General features: G+C 39.9%; 1 protein-coding gene across 1 annotated transcript in view; it reads left to right on the top strand.

Annotated features, from left to right (window-relative positions):
• The first annotated feature begins 3,673 nt into the window (after window positions 1–3,673).
• LOC136866525 (inositol oxygenase) overlaps window positions 3,674–18,536 on the top strand; it is a 59,207-nt gene continuing 44,344 nt past the window's right edge. Inside the window, exon 1 of the mRNA XM_067143572.2 lies at window positions 3,674–3,830. Within this exon, the coding sequence (XP_066999673.2) occupies window positions 3,804–3,830 (27 nt within the window). The 5' untranslated portion in view covers window positions 3,674–3,803. The remainder of the gene's footprint in view (window positions 3,831–18,536) is intronic.

Genomic DNA, 18,536 nt, shown 5'->3' with positions numbered 1-18,536 from the left:
TCGGTAGTCGCCTGACCAAACATCCTGTTTTTCCTGCCGACGTACTTAACTTACACCAACTACATCTAACTTTAGTCTATCCATCTCCCTATGCAGATTCTCTAATCTACCACAACGATTCAAACCTCTAACATTCCATGCTCCGACTCGCAGAATGTCAGTATCCATCTTCCTGATGATCGCCCCCTCTCTTGTAGTCCCCACCCGGAGATCCGAATGGGGGACTAGTTTACCTCCGGAATTTTTTACCCGGGAGGAAGCCATCATCAGTATATCATTCATACAGAGAGAGCTGCATGTCCTCGGGAGTTAGTTACGGCTGTAGTTTCCCGTTGCTTTCAGCCGTGTATCAGTATCAACACAGCTAAGCCATGTTGAGTATTATTACAAGGCCATATCAGTCAATCATCCAGACTGCCGCCCTTGTAACTTCCGAAAGGCTGCTACCTCCCTTTCGATGAACCATTCCTTATTCTGGTCTCTCAACAGATACCAATCCGATATGGTTGCACCTGCGGCTCGGCTATCTGCTTCATTAGGACACGCAAGCCTCCCCACCGCGACAAGGTTACATCAGTTTACATAAATTTATCATTGTGATCTTCTTCGCTGTTTGCAATTATTTCATTTGGCCTTGTGGTAATATTAACTGGGAGATTCTTGAAGTAGTGCTTAATTGGAGGTATATAGGGCAAGAGGTCCATCATGCCCTTGTGTTTAGCTGCAGCGATCCATCGTTGAATTCCATATAGGGGATTTTGAATGACAGGTGACAATGATAACAATGAACGTCCTGACTTTTATTTAGCGCAAGAATTATGTCCAAGAAAGACGAATCTTCATTCAGAGTTTCCTTGAAAAATATTCTGAAATGGAAACCTTTCACAACTCTTTTTTTTTTTTTTGCTAGTTTCTTTACGTCGCACCGACACAGATAGGTCTTATGGCGACGATGGGACAGGAAAGGGCTAGGAATGGGAAGGAAGCGGCCGTGGCCTTAATTAAGGTACAGCTCCAGCATTTGCCTGATGTGAAAATGGGAAACCACGGAAAACAATTTTCAGGGCTGCCGACAGTGGGGTTCGAACCTACTATCTCCCGAATGCTGGATACTGGCCACACTTAAGCGACTGCAGCTATCGAGCTCGGTCACCACTCTTAACCACCTTATTTGTAGCCAATTAAGGCTTGACCATTATCAGTCCTTTTTTCTGTTGGCGATCCTTCCTCCACAGCCTTTGTGTATAAGAATGCTTCTCTCTTCACCTTGATCACTTTAAAATAAGGATTCTTCCACTTTGATGATTTCATAATTTGCACCCAGTCTTCTGAGGTGTAGATATTTGTCAAATGATGCATTAGGAAGATAATCTTCACCGTTAAACATGTTATGGAACAAATAAAACACATACACTCATAAGCAATGGTGGTCTGTAGATTAATGGACTTGGTTCACTATGGCGGTGACAAATTCTTAGCAACCTTCACCTTATACAGGAAGTGCCGCCCTGTGTGAAGCAGCAAACGAGTTATGGACTTAGTTTGACATGTCTGTCTGTTAGGTCATCGGCCCAGAGGCTGGTTGGATCCTCAATTAGCACCACCAAAGGTTATGCGGTTATAAGGAAACCGCAAAAACCAATGGCAGCACCAAAATGAGGCGTACTAGGCAAGAGGAGGAGTGAGGTAGTTTGCCATTGCTTTCCTCACTGGGTCAGAAAGTGCTATTGCAGCACGACTGACCCTATGAGCAACACCTTTCATAACACTCAGATGCACTAGTCGTGCTCTGAATGCCATTACTCAGCACCACCCATACCCCAGCAGCTTCCATATTGTCACAGCCATGGATGAGACTGGGACTTCGGTGAAAGCTATACTTTACTCTGGCCTGTGCCAAGAGATGGATACAAAAATATCAGTGAATAAATCGAAGTCTTGTTAGTCCCAGACTGCATTAATTCGCAAACTGACCACTGATGGGCTTGGCCCACTTTGGTTGTGAACTTCTCAATTGTTCTGGCGATAGAGGTGTAGGTGCGTGCGCGCTACTGATGGACATACGCTGCAGTACCAGGCGTATGCATAAGGTTTTGCCTGTTTTTTTTTTTTTGGTAAGGAAAACAAGCAATTTTCAAGCGAAATTATTATTTTTTGTTTATTCAAAATACTGGCTATTGGCTTTTACACACTTCCCCTATATTTCAGGTAAGTTATGGACACCATGCCAGAAAAACTTCTTGTCTTTTGCGGTAAAACCATTCTTCGAGCCATTTTCTAACTTCCTCGAAATTGCTTAGTGCTGGGTGCGAAGAGGTGATAGTCAGATGGTGCCAGGTCAGTGAAGTACGGCGGGTGCAAAATGATGTCCCATCCAAGTGATTTCAAGGTGTCTTTCACTGGTTTTGCTCTGTGTGACGGCGCATTGTCGTGTAACAAAATCACTTTGCCACGTCTTCTCGCCCATTCTGGTTGTCTTTCGATCAATGCGTGATTTAAATTAATAATTTGTTGGCGATAGTGTTGTGCATTGCCGGTTTCGCTGGGCTTCAAGAGTTCATAATACACAATACCGCTCTGGTCCTACCAGACACAAAGCATTGTCTTTTTGCCGAAGCGATTTGGCCTTGGTGTTGAAGGACCGGCTTCACCAGGTGGCAGCCACGATTTTCTCCGCTTCGGGTTTTCAAAATAAATCCATTTTTCGTCATCCGTCACAATTCGGTACAGAAATGATTTTTTTTCCGTGGCGTTGAAGCAGCATTTTAAAAGTGACTTTGCGATTTTCCATTTGGCGTTCATTCAAATCTTGAGGGACCAATTTACCGAGTTTATTGATCTTCACCATAGCTCGTAAACGTCTGCTGATTGTTTCTTGTGACACATTTAATGCTTTTGCCAATTACTGTTGAGTATGAGTTGTTTTATCATCCAGTAACGCCTGCAATTGCTCGTCTTCGCACTTTTGTGGTCTATCAGAGTGCGCAGTACCTTTCACATTGCAATCGCTGCGTTTAAATTGTCGAAACCATGTCTCACATGTTCACCTTCTTCTTCTTCTTCTTCTTCTTCTTCTTCTTCTTCTTCTTATTATTATTATTATTATTATTATTATTATCTCCCTTTGTGATTACGAGGAAGAGTGTTGGCCTCATAACACCGCAGAATGAAACCTGACAGAAAGAAAAAGGATAGAAAAGAGTCAATTCGGCCACATGGTCTAGAGGTATCGAGCTTGCCTCTTAACCTGGGGCCCTACATTTGATTCCCAGCCAGGTCAAGGATTCCTTTTTTATTCTTTACCAGGATATGAGGGCTGGTTAGAGGTTCACTTTGCCTACGTGAGAACACTTGGGAGCTGTCTGACGATGAGATAGCGGCCCCGGTCTAGAAAGCCAACAATAACGGCCGAGAGGATTATTATTATTATTATTATTATTATTATTATTATTATTATTATTAACATTAACAGACAGTTGTGAGTATATAATTCCTTGTAATTTTTTCATCACTTTATAACAAATACTGATTTGAAGAAATAATAAAATGGTTCGTTTTTTAAAACACAATTATTTTCCTTCGGAAGGTTATTTTCACGTTTTCCCCCCTCCTTCTCTTTTCTTAAATAAGAGGATTAGATAAGTAATGATGCAATCCGTGTTGCATCAGTATTGGTCAGGCGAGCGAGTGTATAACTTTTGCAAAGGCATCGTTGAGCAGTGAAGGTCAATTGATAACGAGTATATTAGGGGCTGTGTAATGGCGGCCGGATCCAGTAGCTAGAGCTATTTTATAGTGCCACGATGAGTCTCACAGAGCGGAGCCCGGTGGTGAGTTAACTTATGTAGAGCCGTTGAAATACTTCGACAATTTAATCCAAATTTTGGATCAAATGTATCGGAAACTTGTATAAGAAATTTTTGGGGGACATTTTTCTTAACCTTAAAAAAATTAATAATGTAGCCATACTTTTGAATGTCGACTCAGTTAATCTACGAATAAAATAAGAGTTTTGTCTGTACATTGATCAGAAATTTAAAAGAATTATATTTCTGTATCGGTCGTGTGCACAGTAACAAAGAAATGCACTTATTCATTTTCCGTCATGTCTGTCTGTCTGTCTGTCTGTCTGTCTGTCTGTCTGTCTGTCTGTCTGTCTGTCTGTAAGCGCATTACGAGGAAATGACTGAAGAGAATTGAATTAAAATCGGTATGTAAAGTCAGAGAATAAGGCGCTACAATCTAGACTATACATAATTTTATTCACGCTGAGAGAAATGGTAGTTTAGGGGAAGGCCTAAAATTCAATTTTCAAACATCTTTGTTATTAGTGGTCTTATCGATAAATAATACATAACTAACGTTATATAGAAATAAATTTCCGCTAATTTATGCCTTCTACATGTTTACCATACCGGCTATGATAACAGAGATATTTATGAATTTAGATATTTGTTGCCAAGTCCACATCAATGCCGAGCCAAGAGAAAATGGGTAAACAGAATTTAATGAAAATCGGTATGTCAAGTCGGGGAATAAATCACTACAGCCTAAGATATGAATATATTCACGTTGAGATAAAGTGGTAGTTTAGTGGGAGGCGTCTAAAATTTAATTTTTAAATACCTATGCTGTTATGTAATGTAATAAAATATTATTCATAGCGTGTACACGACTTTATCTAGAGTTCTATCTATGCTATCGCCACAATACGAGGTTCAATAACCATATTCCGCAATCATCTACATAAAATTTGAAGAACCATACATCATGCCACATTCCAAATTTATTCCTGAGCCTTGTGATGGTTATTTCTACCTGGCACACTACCAAACTCACCAATAACTTAGAAGACGAAATACAGTACTGTGTGGTCGATATACTCATCATGGGGAAAGTTGTATTAATCTTAATCAATGTAGAATTCTGTAGCTTGCCGAACACTATAGCATACGTGTAAAATAATTCTTTGTTTCTTAGTTTGTTAGTATACAAGGGGTGTATTATATATATAGGCCTATATATAAAAAGGAACTAGGCAAAATTACTGTTTGCCTGTTTACCAAAAACATGTCCTTCGGGATGAATTTAAGGTCGGGCCTGCCCCCTGATGAGAATTAAAGGGGCGCGGTATTTTGACCGTGCAAAGATAGCATAATCATTAGTCTTTTAATTTAAGGCTGGAATGAATGGTTTGACGAAACATTAACTGTCTCTGTATAATAAGTGGAATTTAACTTCTGAGTCAAAAGGCTTAGATGAATATAAAAGACGAGAAGACCCTATTGATCTTTATACGAAGTTATGTTTATTTTGTTCAGTGGTATTGTAAATAAGTATATTACCGTATTTTGTTGGGGTGGCATGAAGATAAACGTAACTCTATAATTAAAACATATGGATGATTGATCCGTTATTAACGATCATAAGATAAAGTTACCTTAGGGATAACAGCGTAATTTTTTAGAGTTCTTATCGACAACAAAGATTGCGACATCAATGCTGCATTTCTTTCTTTCTTAATCTGTTCACCCTCAGGGTGGGAGGACCAGTACTTCGCCCAGGCGATCTCATCTGCTATGCTGAACAGGGGTCCTGTGGGAGATGGGAAGATTCGAAGGGATAGACACGGAAGAGGGAAGGACGCGGCCGTGGCCTTAAGTTAAGTATTAAGTGCCATCCCGGCATTCGTCTGGAGGAGAAGTGGGAAATCACGGAAAACCACTTCGAGGGAAACGACCCCCCCCCCCCCCCTATTCAGTTGAACTCGCGAGGCGGAGTGGACCCCGTTCCACCCCTCGTACCACTTTTCAAATTTCGTGGCAGAGCCGGGAATCGAACCCAGGCCTCCGGGTGTGGCAGCTAATCACACTAAACACTACACCACAGAGGCGGACAGTGTAATGTTTTATATATTATTGCTAGTGTTTTCAACAGACTGAAAAGCGTTAAAGTTGTATTATTTCTCAGCCTTCATAGACGCAGTTGGAAGTTATGAACTACGCAGTTTCGGAGTACATTTGTTTGCATTTACTCTAGAACTGCTTAGCTCAATATGCCATCAAGCATTGCAAATTATATGTCAAGATTTATTTGTCCACATTCGTTATCTCCAGCATTACTAACACCACTTATTTGTGGGGTTGCAATGCGAACTGTGTTCTCCATTCGCTCGAGTATTAGGTTGTTTATAGCCAGCCCCGCGGTGTAGGGGTTCGATGCCCCGAATTCGATTCTCAGCCAGGTCAGGGTTTTTACCTGGACTTGAGGGCTGGTTCGAGGCCCACTCAGCCTACGTGATTATAATTCACCGGGCGAGTTGGCTGTGCGCTTAGGGGCGCGCAGCTGTGAGCTTGCATCCGGGAGATAGTGGGTTCGAACCCCACTGTCGGCAACCCTGAAGATGGTTTTCCGTGGTTTCCTATTTTCACACCAGAAGGCCACGGCCGCTTCCTTCCCATTCCTAGGCCTTTCCTATCCCATCGTCTCCATAAGACCTATCTGTGTCTGTGCGACGTAAAACAAATAGAAAATAAAATATAATTGAGGAGCTATCTGACGGTGAGATGGCTGCCCCGGTCTAGAGAGCTAAGAATAACGGCCGTGAGGATTCGTCGTGCTGACCACACGGCACCTCGTAATCAGCAGGCCTTCGTACTGAGCAGCGGTCGCTTCGTAGGCCAAGGCCTTTCGGGGTTGTTGCACCGTGGTGGTGGGGGGTAGGTTGTTTATAGTCTAAGGAGGGAGTTGTTCTTTCTTGGTTGTTCATTAAAATGTCAATTGCATTCAGTTAAATGATTAAAAGTATTTCATATTATCACTTACTGTATTCTAAAGATTGGGCATTCTGAGTTCAAATTTGTGGGTTCAATTTCAGCTCAGGATGGTGGATCTCCTGTGGCGGGATGGTGATAGAATACATCCACGGTATCCCCTGCCTGTCGTAAAAGGTCACTAATAGGGAAACAGGGCGTGTAAATTTGGAAGCGTGAGTTGACGACCACGGTTTCCTCAGTTGAGTTTGACATTGCTTTCATTTTCCTGTGTCAGGCTTCATAACTTCATCCTTGCTATCTTACCTCTTTTGGTCAACTCTTGTTTTCTTCCGAACCCGGGAAGCCAAGGGAGTCTTTTGTTTTCACGCCCTCCATGGCCCATCCCTTTCTCTTATTCATACTTTTATTCTTCAAAGTGTCGGATCTCTTCGATTTCTCTTCCTCCCTCCTTTCTTTCTTTCTTTCTTTCTTTCTTTCTTTCTTTCTTTCTTTCTTTCTTTCTTTCTTTCATTCTTTCTTAATCCGTTTACTGCCCATGGTTGGTTTTCCCCGTACTCTACGATGGACCCCACTTCTACCGCTTCAAGGGCAGTGTCCTTGAACCTGAGACTTTGGGTCAGGGATACAACTGGGGAGAAGGAGGAGGACCGGTACCTCACCCAAGCTGCCTTACCTACTATGCTGAACAGCAGCCTTGTGGGGGATGTGAAGATGGAAGGGATAGGCAAGGAAGACGGAAAGAAGCGGCCGTGCCTTCGGATGTGGCAGCTAATCTCACTAACCAATACACAACAGAGTTGGACCGATTTCTCTTCTGAGTAGTGTTAACAGAAAACGGTTGTCCAATTGCATTTTCTCTTAAAACAGTAATCACTACCACCACCCTCGTAGTCACAGTTCATCCTCATAAACAAGTGCCTGAAGTAAGATATTCTGGGCCATGTTGTTTCTATGGCGATTCTTCTTTCAGCAACTTTGAGAAAGAATAATAAAATATTTTCTTCCGTGAAATATAATCGTATGGCATTTTCTAAACTGGGAATGTTCTGTACATTCCTTGCAGGATTAAGCGAATAATTCCCCTATTTCCTCCTCATTCTGTGCGAACCATTCAGTAAACATCATGGGATGAAATGGTAGAGATTTGTCTTCGTGATTAATAGTCTACAGTCGAACCCCGATACCTCGAACCTCCATTACTCGATTTTTCAGTATTTCGAAGTAACTTAAATTGCCCGCTCATTTGTCATATTCTTCACGTGTTTTTATTTCTCTATTACTCGCAATTTCGATACACAAATATCTCGATTTCTCGAAGCAAATATTCCTCTCTTGGTAAAAAAATACTCTGTTATTCGAATTTTGTGCAACATTAACTGTGCAATACGGCATTTGTGGTTTGTGAGGAACAGTTAACAAGAAAAGAAAGGGTTACAGTGATGCTGGCAGCTAATATGACGGGAACCAAAAAACTAAAACTTCTAGTGATCGGAAAATCGGCGAAGCCTCGCTGTTTATCGGGTGTGAATTCACGTACGAAAGCAGCCACGGAAGTCGCGGATGACAAGCTCCATGTACGAATCTCGGCTGCGTGGTATTGACGAGAAATTCGTACGTAAAGAGAGGAAAGTTTAACCTAACAAACAGAATAGACTAACGGATTTTTAAAATCGAATGTGTTAATGGATGTATGTTCCTTGTGTTACTACTGTATGTACTGAATCCTGTCTTCTAAAATGGTACTAGGCCTAAGTTGTTATAATTTAAGTGAGGTAAGGGTGTATTCTGCCCGAAGGCAGGTCCGAACCTCCGCAGAGGTGTCCTGAGCCGGAGTTTACGTGCGGTAGGGTGGCCAGTTCCTTTCCGCTCCTGCTTTTCCTTAACCTCCACCAACAGCGCGTGGCAAACCCATCCAAATCTTGACCACGCCCAATGTTGCTTAACTTCGGAGATCTCACGGGATCCGGTGTTTCAACACGGCTACGGCCGTTGGCATAGTTAAAGTGATGGCGTAAAAAATAGAGTTTGTTTGTATATTTTTAAGTGCTGTTAAAAATAATGTATTCAGTATAATCCCGTAGATATATGTGATTCAATTATGTGCTAAACATGCTCAAAAACGGTATTATCGATATCTCGAAATTTCCTTAACTCGAAATAAAATTTAGCTCACGGGGTGATTCGAGATATCGAACTGGAACTGAGTAAATAGCTGGGCTGCTTGGATTACGTAGCTATCAGCTTTCATTCGGCAGATAGTGGGATCGAACCCCACCCAGCCTGAAGATGGTTTTCTGTCTTTTCTAATTTTCACAACAGGCAAATGCTGGGGGTGCACCTTAATTAAGGCCACGGCCAGTTCCTTCCCACTATTAGACCTTTCCTATCCCATCGCCGTCATAAGAATTATCTTGTGTCGGTGCGACGTAAAGCAAGTTGTATTTACTAGAAATGATTTAGTACGGTGGAACCTCGATACTTGAATCACCTCGGGAGCTAAATTTTATTTCGAATGATCGAAATCTCGAGATATAGAGAATACCATTTTTGATCATGTATAGCACATATTTTTTTCTATTTGCTTTACGTCGTACCGACACAGATAGGTCTTATGGCGACGATGGTATTGGAAAGGCCTAGGAATTGGAAGGAAGCGGCCGTGGCCTTAATTAAGGTACAGCCCCGGTATTTGCCTGGTGTGAAAATTGGAAACCATGGAAAACCATCTTCAGGGCTGCCGACAGTAGGGCTCGAACCCACTGTCTCCCGATTACTGGATATTGGCCGCACTTAAGCGACTGCAGCTATCGATAGCACATAATTGAATCATATGTATCTACGGGCTTGTACTGAAAACATTATTTTTTAAAGTATTTAAAAATATACAAACGAAGTCTAATTTATGGCATCACTTTAATTATTGCACTTATTATAGTAACGTTTTAGAAGACATGATACAGTACATACAGTAGTGAAACAAGAAACATATCTTCGTTAACACATTCGATAAAAAATACCGTTAGTTTCTTCTGTTTGTTACGAAGTTTAGATTTTAATTTTTTAAAATAAAAAATAATATATCCAACTAAAGAGAGTACTTAAAACCAGGAAATAATATATTTATTTTTACAAGTCACTTTACGTCGCGCCGACACAGATAGGTCTTATGGCAACGATGGGATAGGAGAGGGCTAGGAGTGGGAAGGATTTGGCCATGGCCTGGTGTGAAAATGGGAAACCACGCAAAATCATCTTCAGGACTACAGACAGTGGGGTTCTAACCCACTATCTCCCGAATGGAAGCTCACAGCGGCGCGACCCTAACCGCATGGCCAGATCACTTGGTAAGAAATAAAATGTAAAACCTACAAATAAGTAATATACATTCAGTTACTGCAGGTAGAAGTAATGCAATATACTGTTGTAACTTTAGTTAATAATAATATTAAAAAACCGGGCGAGTTGGCCGTGCACATAGAGGCGCGCGGCTGTGAGCTAGCATCCGGGAGATAGTAGGTTCGAATCCCACTATCGGCAGCCCTGAAGATGGTTTTCCGTGTTTTCCCATTTTCACGCCAGGCAAATGCTGGGGCTGTACATTAATTAAGGCCACGGCCGCTTCCTTCCAACTCCTAGGCCTTTCCTATCCCATCGTCGCCATATGACCTATCTGTCTCGCTGCGACGTAAAGCCCCTAGCAAATAAATAATAATAAATGATCATAAATAAAATTACTCATAAACTTGATAAAGTACTTTAAATAAATTAAGTTAATACAAATAATTAATCGAAATGTCCGTAGTATCGGCGCCAGAGTTCACCAAAATGGATCTCTCGAATTTTGATAGAGTATGATAATCAATTCTTTCTCTCCCAGGGCGTGTACATAAAAGCTGCGTACTAGTACATGTGCTTCAGACCTTACCTAACCTTCTGAAAACGACTAAATAGGTAGGAACTACACATAGGTTCATTAATGTGTTGTATGTGTTGGATATTCAGCCCGAAGGCTGGTTTGATCCTCTGCAGCTCCGCCAACAGCTGTCATAAATAGCCTAGGCGTCACTGAAGAGGCGTACTAGGGAAATGAGGAGTGAGGTAGTTTCCCGTTGCTTTCCTCACTGAGCCAGCAGTTGCTATTACATATCAGTCTGCCAAGCGCACTGAAATACATGCACCAACCGACCCTATGAGTGATATTTTCACACCATTCATAACAGGGACTGGCTGCATAAGGAATGGTATTACTAGCATCACTCATACCTCAGTCACTTTCATATTGTCAAAGCCAAGGATGAGACTGAGACAGGTCAATGAAAGTAACAAATTTGATATAGCCCATATCAGAAGACATAGTGCACTGTAAACACTACATCTCGCCAGCAAAGGTTCATCAATAACTCCACTTATTCTAAAATAACTAACTATATTCTCAATAAAATCCGTGCATGAACACCTCATCAACACCCCAAAATATACATATAATACACACACAAAATATTCCTGGAAGACTCCATATTTACAACAACAACAACAACAATGAAAACAGTGGGAAAACGAAAGTGAGAACTAAGCCACCATTTGTAGTTAGTCCGTTGAACAATGTATATACTGTATATGTACAGAATGTTAGTGGTATACGTGCAGATATTAAGCTGGTCGGCAAAGAAAAATACATCTCACAATATATGCTATGTACTTTTTACCTTGTTCTAATAGTTTGCCCATAACAGAGCCAAATATTTCAGGACCTAATGTGTTTTGAACGGTCGTAGCAGGATACGCCGGTGATGTCATTCTATCCACGCGTAGTGGAAGTACAGTAGCAGAGTATAGGGCTTGTTGAACCTGTTTCTTATCGCAGGCAAACACTTGTTGTTGTGCACTTCCCCTAAAGGCTTGGCAAGTAGGAGTGGTTGACTCGCGTGCCAGGCCACTTGCTGTACTCGAAAACCGGTCTAGGGTAGTCTGTGTGAAAAGTACACAGAATCCTTACAGATCCGTACCAGCACATGCATGCGAATCAAGTGTTGTGTAGTTGTGTGTGATTTATAAGACGTCAATGGCATTACTCAGTGATCCAAGCTGACAAAATGAAAGGAAATAGTTAATAAGTAAATGAAAAATGGGCGCAATATTTCTGTGCTGTTATTGCGACAGTCTACGATGAATTTCTGATAATAGACAATGCGGGTTGTCTATGCTTATTCATAAACTTTATAGGTCAATGAAAGGACGATGGACACTGAAAGAAAAGGCTATAAGTATTCAGTGAAATTGTTATTAATGCGACAAATTTCAAAAACATTGCTCGGAGGAAAAAAAAGCTACTGTGGAATTGCCGCCGGACATTTGTAATAGAAGGCGTATTCTTCTCTTTCCTAATCTGTTTACCCTCCAGGGTTGGTTTTTCATGGGACTCAGCAAGGGATCCCACCTCTAGCGCCTCAAGGGCAGTGTCCTGGAGCGTGAGACATTGGGTCGGGGATACAACTGGGAAGAATGACCAGTACCTCACCCAGGCGGCCTCACCTGCTATGCTGAACAGGGGCCTTGCGGGGGAATGGGAAGATTGGAAGGGATAGACAAGGAAGAGGGAAAGAAGCGGCCATGGCCTTAGGTACCATCCCGGCATTTGCCTGGAGAAGTGGGAAACTACGGGAAACCACTTTCAGGATGGCTGAGGTGGAAATCGGACCACCTCTACTCATTTGACCTCCCGAGGCTTAGTGAACCCCGTTCCAGCCCTCGTACCGCTTTTCAAATTTCATGTCAGAGCTCGAAATCGAACCCGAACCTTCGGGGGCGGCAGCTAATCACACTAACCACTACACCACAGAGGCGGACAGAAGGCTTATTACTGGACAGTAAGTGCCGATAGGTAAAATGATGACTGTAATGAACCCGTTTAATTAGAACTTCCGTAATAATATTACTACTATACTACTACTACTACTACTATTACTACTACTACTACTACTACTACTACTACCACTACTACCACTACTACTACTACTACTACTACTACTAATAATAATAATAATAATAATAATAATAATAATAATAATAATAATAATAATAATGTCTTTACTTTCCACTAACTAATTTTCACGGTTTTCGGAGACGCTGAAATGCCAGAATTTTTTACCGCAGTATTATTTTAATGCAAATAAATCTACAGACACGAGACTGGCGAATTTGAGCACCTCCAAATACCACCGAAGTGAGCTGCCATCGAACGTGCCAAGGTGAGATCAGAAGACCAGCGCTCTATTGTCCGAGCTGCTCAGCCCGGTATTAGAGCTTAGAGCAAGTTGGTCGTGCGGTTAGGGGCGCGCAGCTGTTAACTTGCATTTTGGTGATAGTGGGTTCGAACTCCACTGTCGACAGCCCGGAATATGGCTTTCCGTAGTTTCCCATTTTCACGTCAGGGAAATACTGGGACTGTACGTTTATTAAAGCCTCGAACGCTTCCTTCCCACTCGTATCCCTTTTCTCTCCCATCGTCGCTGTAAGACCTACTTGTGTCGGTGCGACGTAAAACAATTTTTAAGTACATGTTTCGGTAATTTCAAAGACATGTCTGCAATTATAAGATTAATAATAATTCGGACTTGTTAAAAGTTCACTATATTCTTTAGTGTTTTCTGACAGATTACGAGCTACGAAATTTGAGTGGGGCGTTTAACTTTTATTTTCATAATTGTTAGTAATAATAGACTAACAGTTATTATTATAATATTGCTAGTGGCTTTACGACGGATGCAAGCTGACAGCCACGCGTTCCTAATCGCACAGCCAACTCGACCAGTAATAATTTAATTTAATTTATTTAATAAATGTGCCACCAACAGAGACACGCTCCAATTATAGGTGGCTTTTACAAATTATTTGAACAAATAACATAGAAATACCAAAAAGAAGAAAATGTGAAAACGCTATGTAAATGAGATGATAATGCTCTGTACGAAATGGATGAAACAATATCTCATATACAGAAACCTGTTAATAAAGCAAACAAAAAAGTTGTAACAAAATCATGTAAATATTATACATATAAACAAATGACTTCGACGAGAAAAATTCTTTTAATATATTTACATATGTGTCATATTCATAAGCAAAGTCAAGATCTATATGATACTTATTAATTTATTGTATGTTTTACACATATTGATAAACGGAGAGTTCTTAAAAAATACAGTTTTGGAGGCTGGAGTAATAAACAATTGCCGAAATCTTAAATTTCCTTTTCCAACATTAAAGCATAACTCGTGAAGCGAACTATTATCGTCAATTAATGCATTAACCACCTTATAGAGATAAATTTGTTGAGCTATTACACGCCTACCGGCTAGCGATACATATTTAAATTCATTAAACAAAAATCCATATGAAACATAATTTCTAAAGGGGAATATCTTATATTTTTATAATGAATATATCTTAAAAAGCGTTTCTGCACCCTTTCAATTTGATTTTGATAAGATTTATAACATGGAGACCAAATTATACATGAATACTCAAGTTTTGATCGGACAATACTATTGAATAATAGAGTGAGTACATACGTGTTAGAAGAATCTCTTAAATTTCCAATTATAAAACTCAATTTCTTATAGGAATCATTAACCATTGTACTAATATGCTCCTTGAAAGATAAATTTCTTGTAACAATTACCCCTAAGTCATTAACAGAGTGAACAACTCTGAGTTCTTCATTATTAATTTTATATTTATAATTCAATGTATTTTTCTTATTTGAAATCTGAAGGAAACAGCATTTATTTATATTAAGTTACAAACAGTTTTCAATACTCCATGTGTATAAGTAATACAAATCATATTGTAATTTCAACATATCATCACCATTTTTATCTCCGTATAAAGTTTGACCATCAGCATATAATAAACACTGAGAAAACCTAATTCTAGTAGGCAAATCAGTAATATATAAAATAAAGAATAAAGGGCCAAGGTTAGACCCTTGTGGTACACCAAAAGTAACATTGTATGCGAAAGACTCATGTTGATGATAGTAAACATATTGTTTCCGTGCACTAAGATAAGATGCAAGCAGTTTTAACCAAGGAGGGGTCAGACCAAAGCATGACAATATTTTCATTAAAATGCCGTGATCTAATTTGTCGAAGGCTTTGGAAAAATCTGTGTATATTACGTCGACTTGTCCTTGGTTATTCAAAACGGCATGCGCATATTGTATAAATTTTAATAGTTTAGTCGTAGTTGATCTACCTGGCATAAAACCATGCTGATTGATATGTATACCGACCCTCACATGATTAAATATACGCGTGTACATTATTTGCTCAAATACTTTAGCCGGTGCACACAAAATACAAACAGGGCGATAGTTTTCAATATTTTTACTGTCCCCACAGTTATAAACTGGACACACTTTCGCTATCTTCCATACTTTTGGAAAGGTTTGCGATTTTACCACAATGTTATATAAGGCTCGTAAGGGGAAATCCAACACATTCGAACATGCTTTCAGTACGTACGGCGGTATTCCATCAACACCACATGACCTTTTAGGTTTTAATTTTTTAATAGCTAACATATATTTCTTTTCATCCACTACTTCTAAAGATAACGGATAATTAACATATACATCAGATGAATCAGGAACATCATAGGTTGGTGGAGGTTTCGAATATACCGATCCAAAAAAGTTTGCAAAGTCATCAGCTATAGTTTTATTATTATTAAGTAAGATATTGTTAAATTTCATGCCCTGTTGCAGACCCTCCTTGGTATTTCTTTTGCATTTCATATAGCTCCAAAACTGATTAACATCACTTTTGATATTCTCTTCAAGTCTAGAAATATAATTCTTATACGCTTTACTGATCATATGTTTCGTTTCTCTCCTTAACTGGTTAAATATTACCCTACTATACTCTGAATGTTTCCTTCGCTTTCTGTGGATTTCCTTCAGTTTCAAGTTATTTATTATGTCTTTAGTATACCATGGAAGATATTTTTTCTTTGTGTGAAAATTCTTCATTGGTACCGTTTCACAAAATACAGAGTGTACCTGAGCATAAAAATACTCAACAGCCTGGTCAGCGTCTGTAAATTCCACAATCCTAGACCAATCCATTCGCTCGAACATTTTATACATTTGAAAGAAATTAGCCCTTCTAAAGTCAAATAGCTGCTTAGGTTGTTCAGGTTGTTGTGAAACATGGCTACGCTCTCTGTTTAATAGTAACGTGACTGCAACTGCAGGATGATAACTATCCTCCTTAATTAAGGGGCACTCATCTCTATATACTGTTAATGTGTTAACATTCGTAATAATAAGAACAAGTGTATTTCCATTTGCATTAAGAATATTATTGACCAAGTGCAACTGATAGAGTAACATAAACTCAGCTAAGGATCTATATTAGTGTTCTGCGTTGTTCGAACTTGAGACGGGTAACCAAGACAGAACATCATGTGCCTTGCTGCATATGCAACCAGTATCACGCATGAGTGGAGCGTGTAAGCTAAAATGCCCGAGTTTGCTGAAATTCGTTCGACAGGCCATGTTCGAAGCGAAGCTTGCTGACTAGCGAGGATGGCCTTGCTTGCTGTACTGGCGTTGCAAGCAATTTGGTTTTTCCAGATACAGGGCGAAGGAATGGTTGAGTTACCCGTTAGTTTTGAGATGAAGCTCACCATTCCACGTGAATCGACGGACAGCGTTATGGCTAAAATTCAAAGCAGTGAATATAAGCTAATCAAGAAGGATGGGCTCAGTTCTAATGTTTAGAAGGAGTTCCTGCTTGTGGTCACTGCAGATAGTCAGCAGACAGGGTATGTTTCCTTTGAAATATGCAATGCACTGTTAACATATAAATCCCGTACAACTCGTTTAAAAAACACCTTTACAAATTTAATGCTAGTTTTTCTCGCCAAGTATTGCACGGCATTACAAAGCAAATCATAACTAGCGCGTGTGTTTTCATGTGTGCCAAAGATTTCCGACTATTTAACACTGTTGCCGAGGAAGGTTTTAAAGAATTAGGTCGAGAACTGATTAATATCGGTGCTAATTTTGGAAAAGTAGATATTGTGGATGTGTTACCGCATCCTTCCACCAGCAGTAGAAACGTCCAAGCAAAGGCAGATGAAATACGAAGCGAAATAATGCCGCTGATTATTTCTGCTATACACTACAAATGTTGCTCAGCTACTGTTGGTATGTGGACTGACCAATACTACCAAACCCATTATCCGACGCTGACTACGCAGCATATAGACAGAGAGTGGAAGCTGATCAGTAATGTGCTTTTTACTACAAAATTTCCAGTACAAAGAAAACAAGCGCAAGTATAATTCAGGAAGTTCACGAAAGAATGTCCGAGTTAAACATTCATAAGAAACCTTGAACAAAGAGAAATATTTAAATTAATTTTGAGGTTTATATTTAACTTTATGATTTATAATGACTTAACTTGAACAGTTGATATGAAAGGTCTTTGGTATAGTTAGTAGTGAAACATACAGCTTATGCATTAATAATGCACATTTAGTTTCCGTATAAAAGCAGTAAAGTATGCTAGCCAGGAGTAATGCACGTGGCAGCATGTGAAATTCATTAACCACTTCTCCGACAGGAGCGATATTTACTACATTATTTTCCAGTATTGCTTACCTATATATACGAGGCCGCCAGAGTTCAGTATATTGTAGAATCACAGTCTAAAAAAAGAGTTTAACTATTGACAGTTACATGCCCAGTCATAAGTCCACCATTGAGGCAAAAGCGAATGTTTCGATAGATAAAGGTGCGCGAGACGAACAGCAGAGTACGGCTAAACAAGAACGAGGGGAAGCGAGCACTTCTACCTGTGCCTGAGACAGAGCGTGAAGGAGCGAGTATGAAGGGGCAAGTTCGAACATAGCTCGCCTCGCCTGCGACAACCGAGGCTCCGTCATAGCCATACTCGCCAAATATGAACCGAACATAGAGCGTGTTTTGCACGACACTAATCTATATGCAGGTCCAAAATTTACAAGATGACTTTGCTCACCAGTAATTAATGGCAAGTTAAAGTCACCAGCTATAATAAGATCTAAATTGGAAAGGTCTTTATTAACTTCAAACAATCTATAGAAATCCAAATATGCTTCCAATTTGGTTGCAGGTGGAAAATACACTGACATTATTAGATAACTGTGACCATTAACTATAATTTTTACATATAATGCTTCAGTATCCCCAAAATCTAACGTTATTTGTCTTGATACTATATTTGCGCCTCCTCCCTTCTTTTACCTCCACGATCTTTTCTATACACATTAAAATCCCTACTAAACAGTTCGCTGTTAGCAACATGAGATTGTAACCATGTTTCTGTAATCAACAGAATATCGTATTCTGATTCACTATTGTTAACATAAAACTCCGAAATTTTAGTGTTTAACCCTCTTACATTCTGGTAGTAAATATTAATTGCATTAAAAACAGTTTTCTCAAAACAAAAAGTTATACAGTCTTATTTAATCCACTCACATCGTTCAGGGTTTTTAGATTAAACACCTGCCGATCACCCTCTCTTTTTCGGAGTTTAATGTTACCTCCATGACCTACGCATAGAAAAGCATAATTTCTCTCCTTCTTAATTATTCGAGCTTGGCCAAGGACATTTCTTCGTAGGGACGTCAAACTGTGGTTTATATACACCGTCTCATACTCAGAAAATCGGAGATGAGACGCATTTAAATCCCTTTTAACCTTGCATT

The sequence above is a fragment of the Anabrus simplex genome, chromosome 3 (assembly GCF_040414725.1).
Source record: "Anabrus simplex isolate iqAnaSimp1 chromosome 3, ASM4041472v1, whole genome shotgun sequence".
Classification (NCBI taxonomy): domain Eukaryota; kingdom Metazoa; phylum Arthropoda; class Insecta; order Orthoptera; family Tettigoniidae; genus Anabrus; species Anabrus simplex.
The sequence above is the reverse complement of the archived record's forward strand: the minus strand, read 5'-3'. Positions and strand labels throughout refer to the sequence as shown.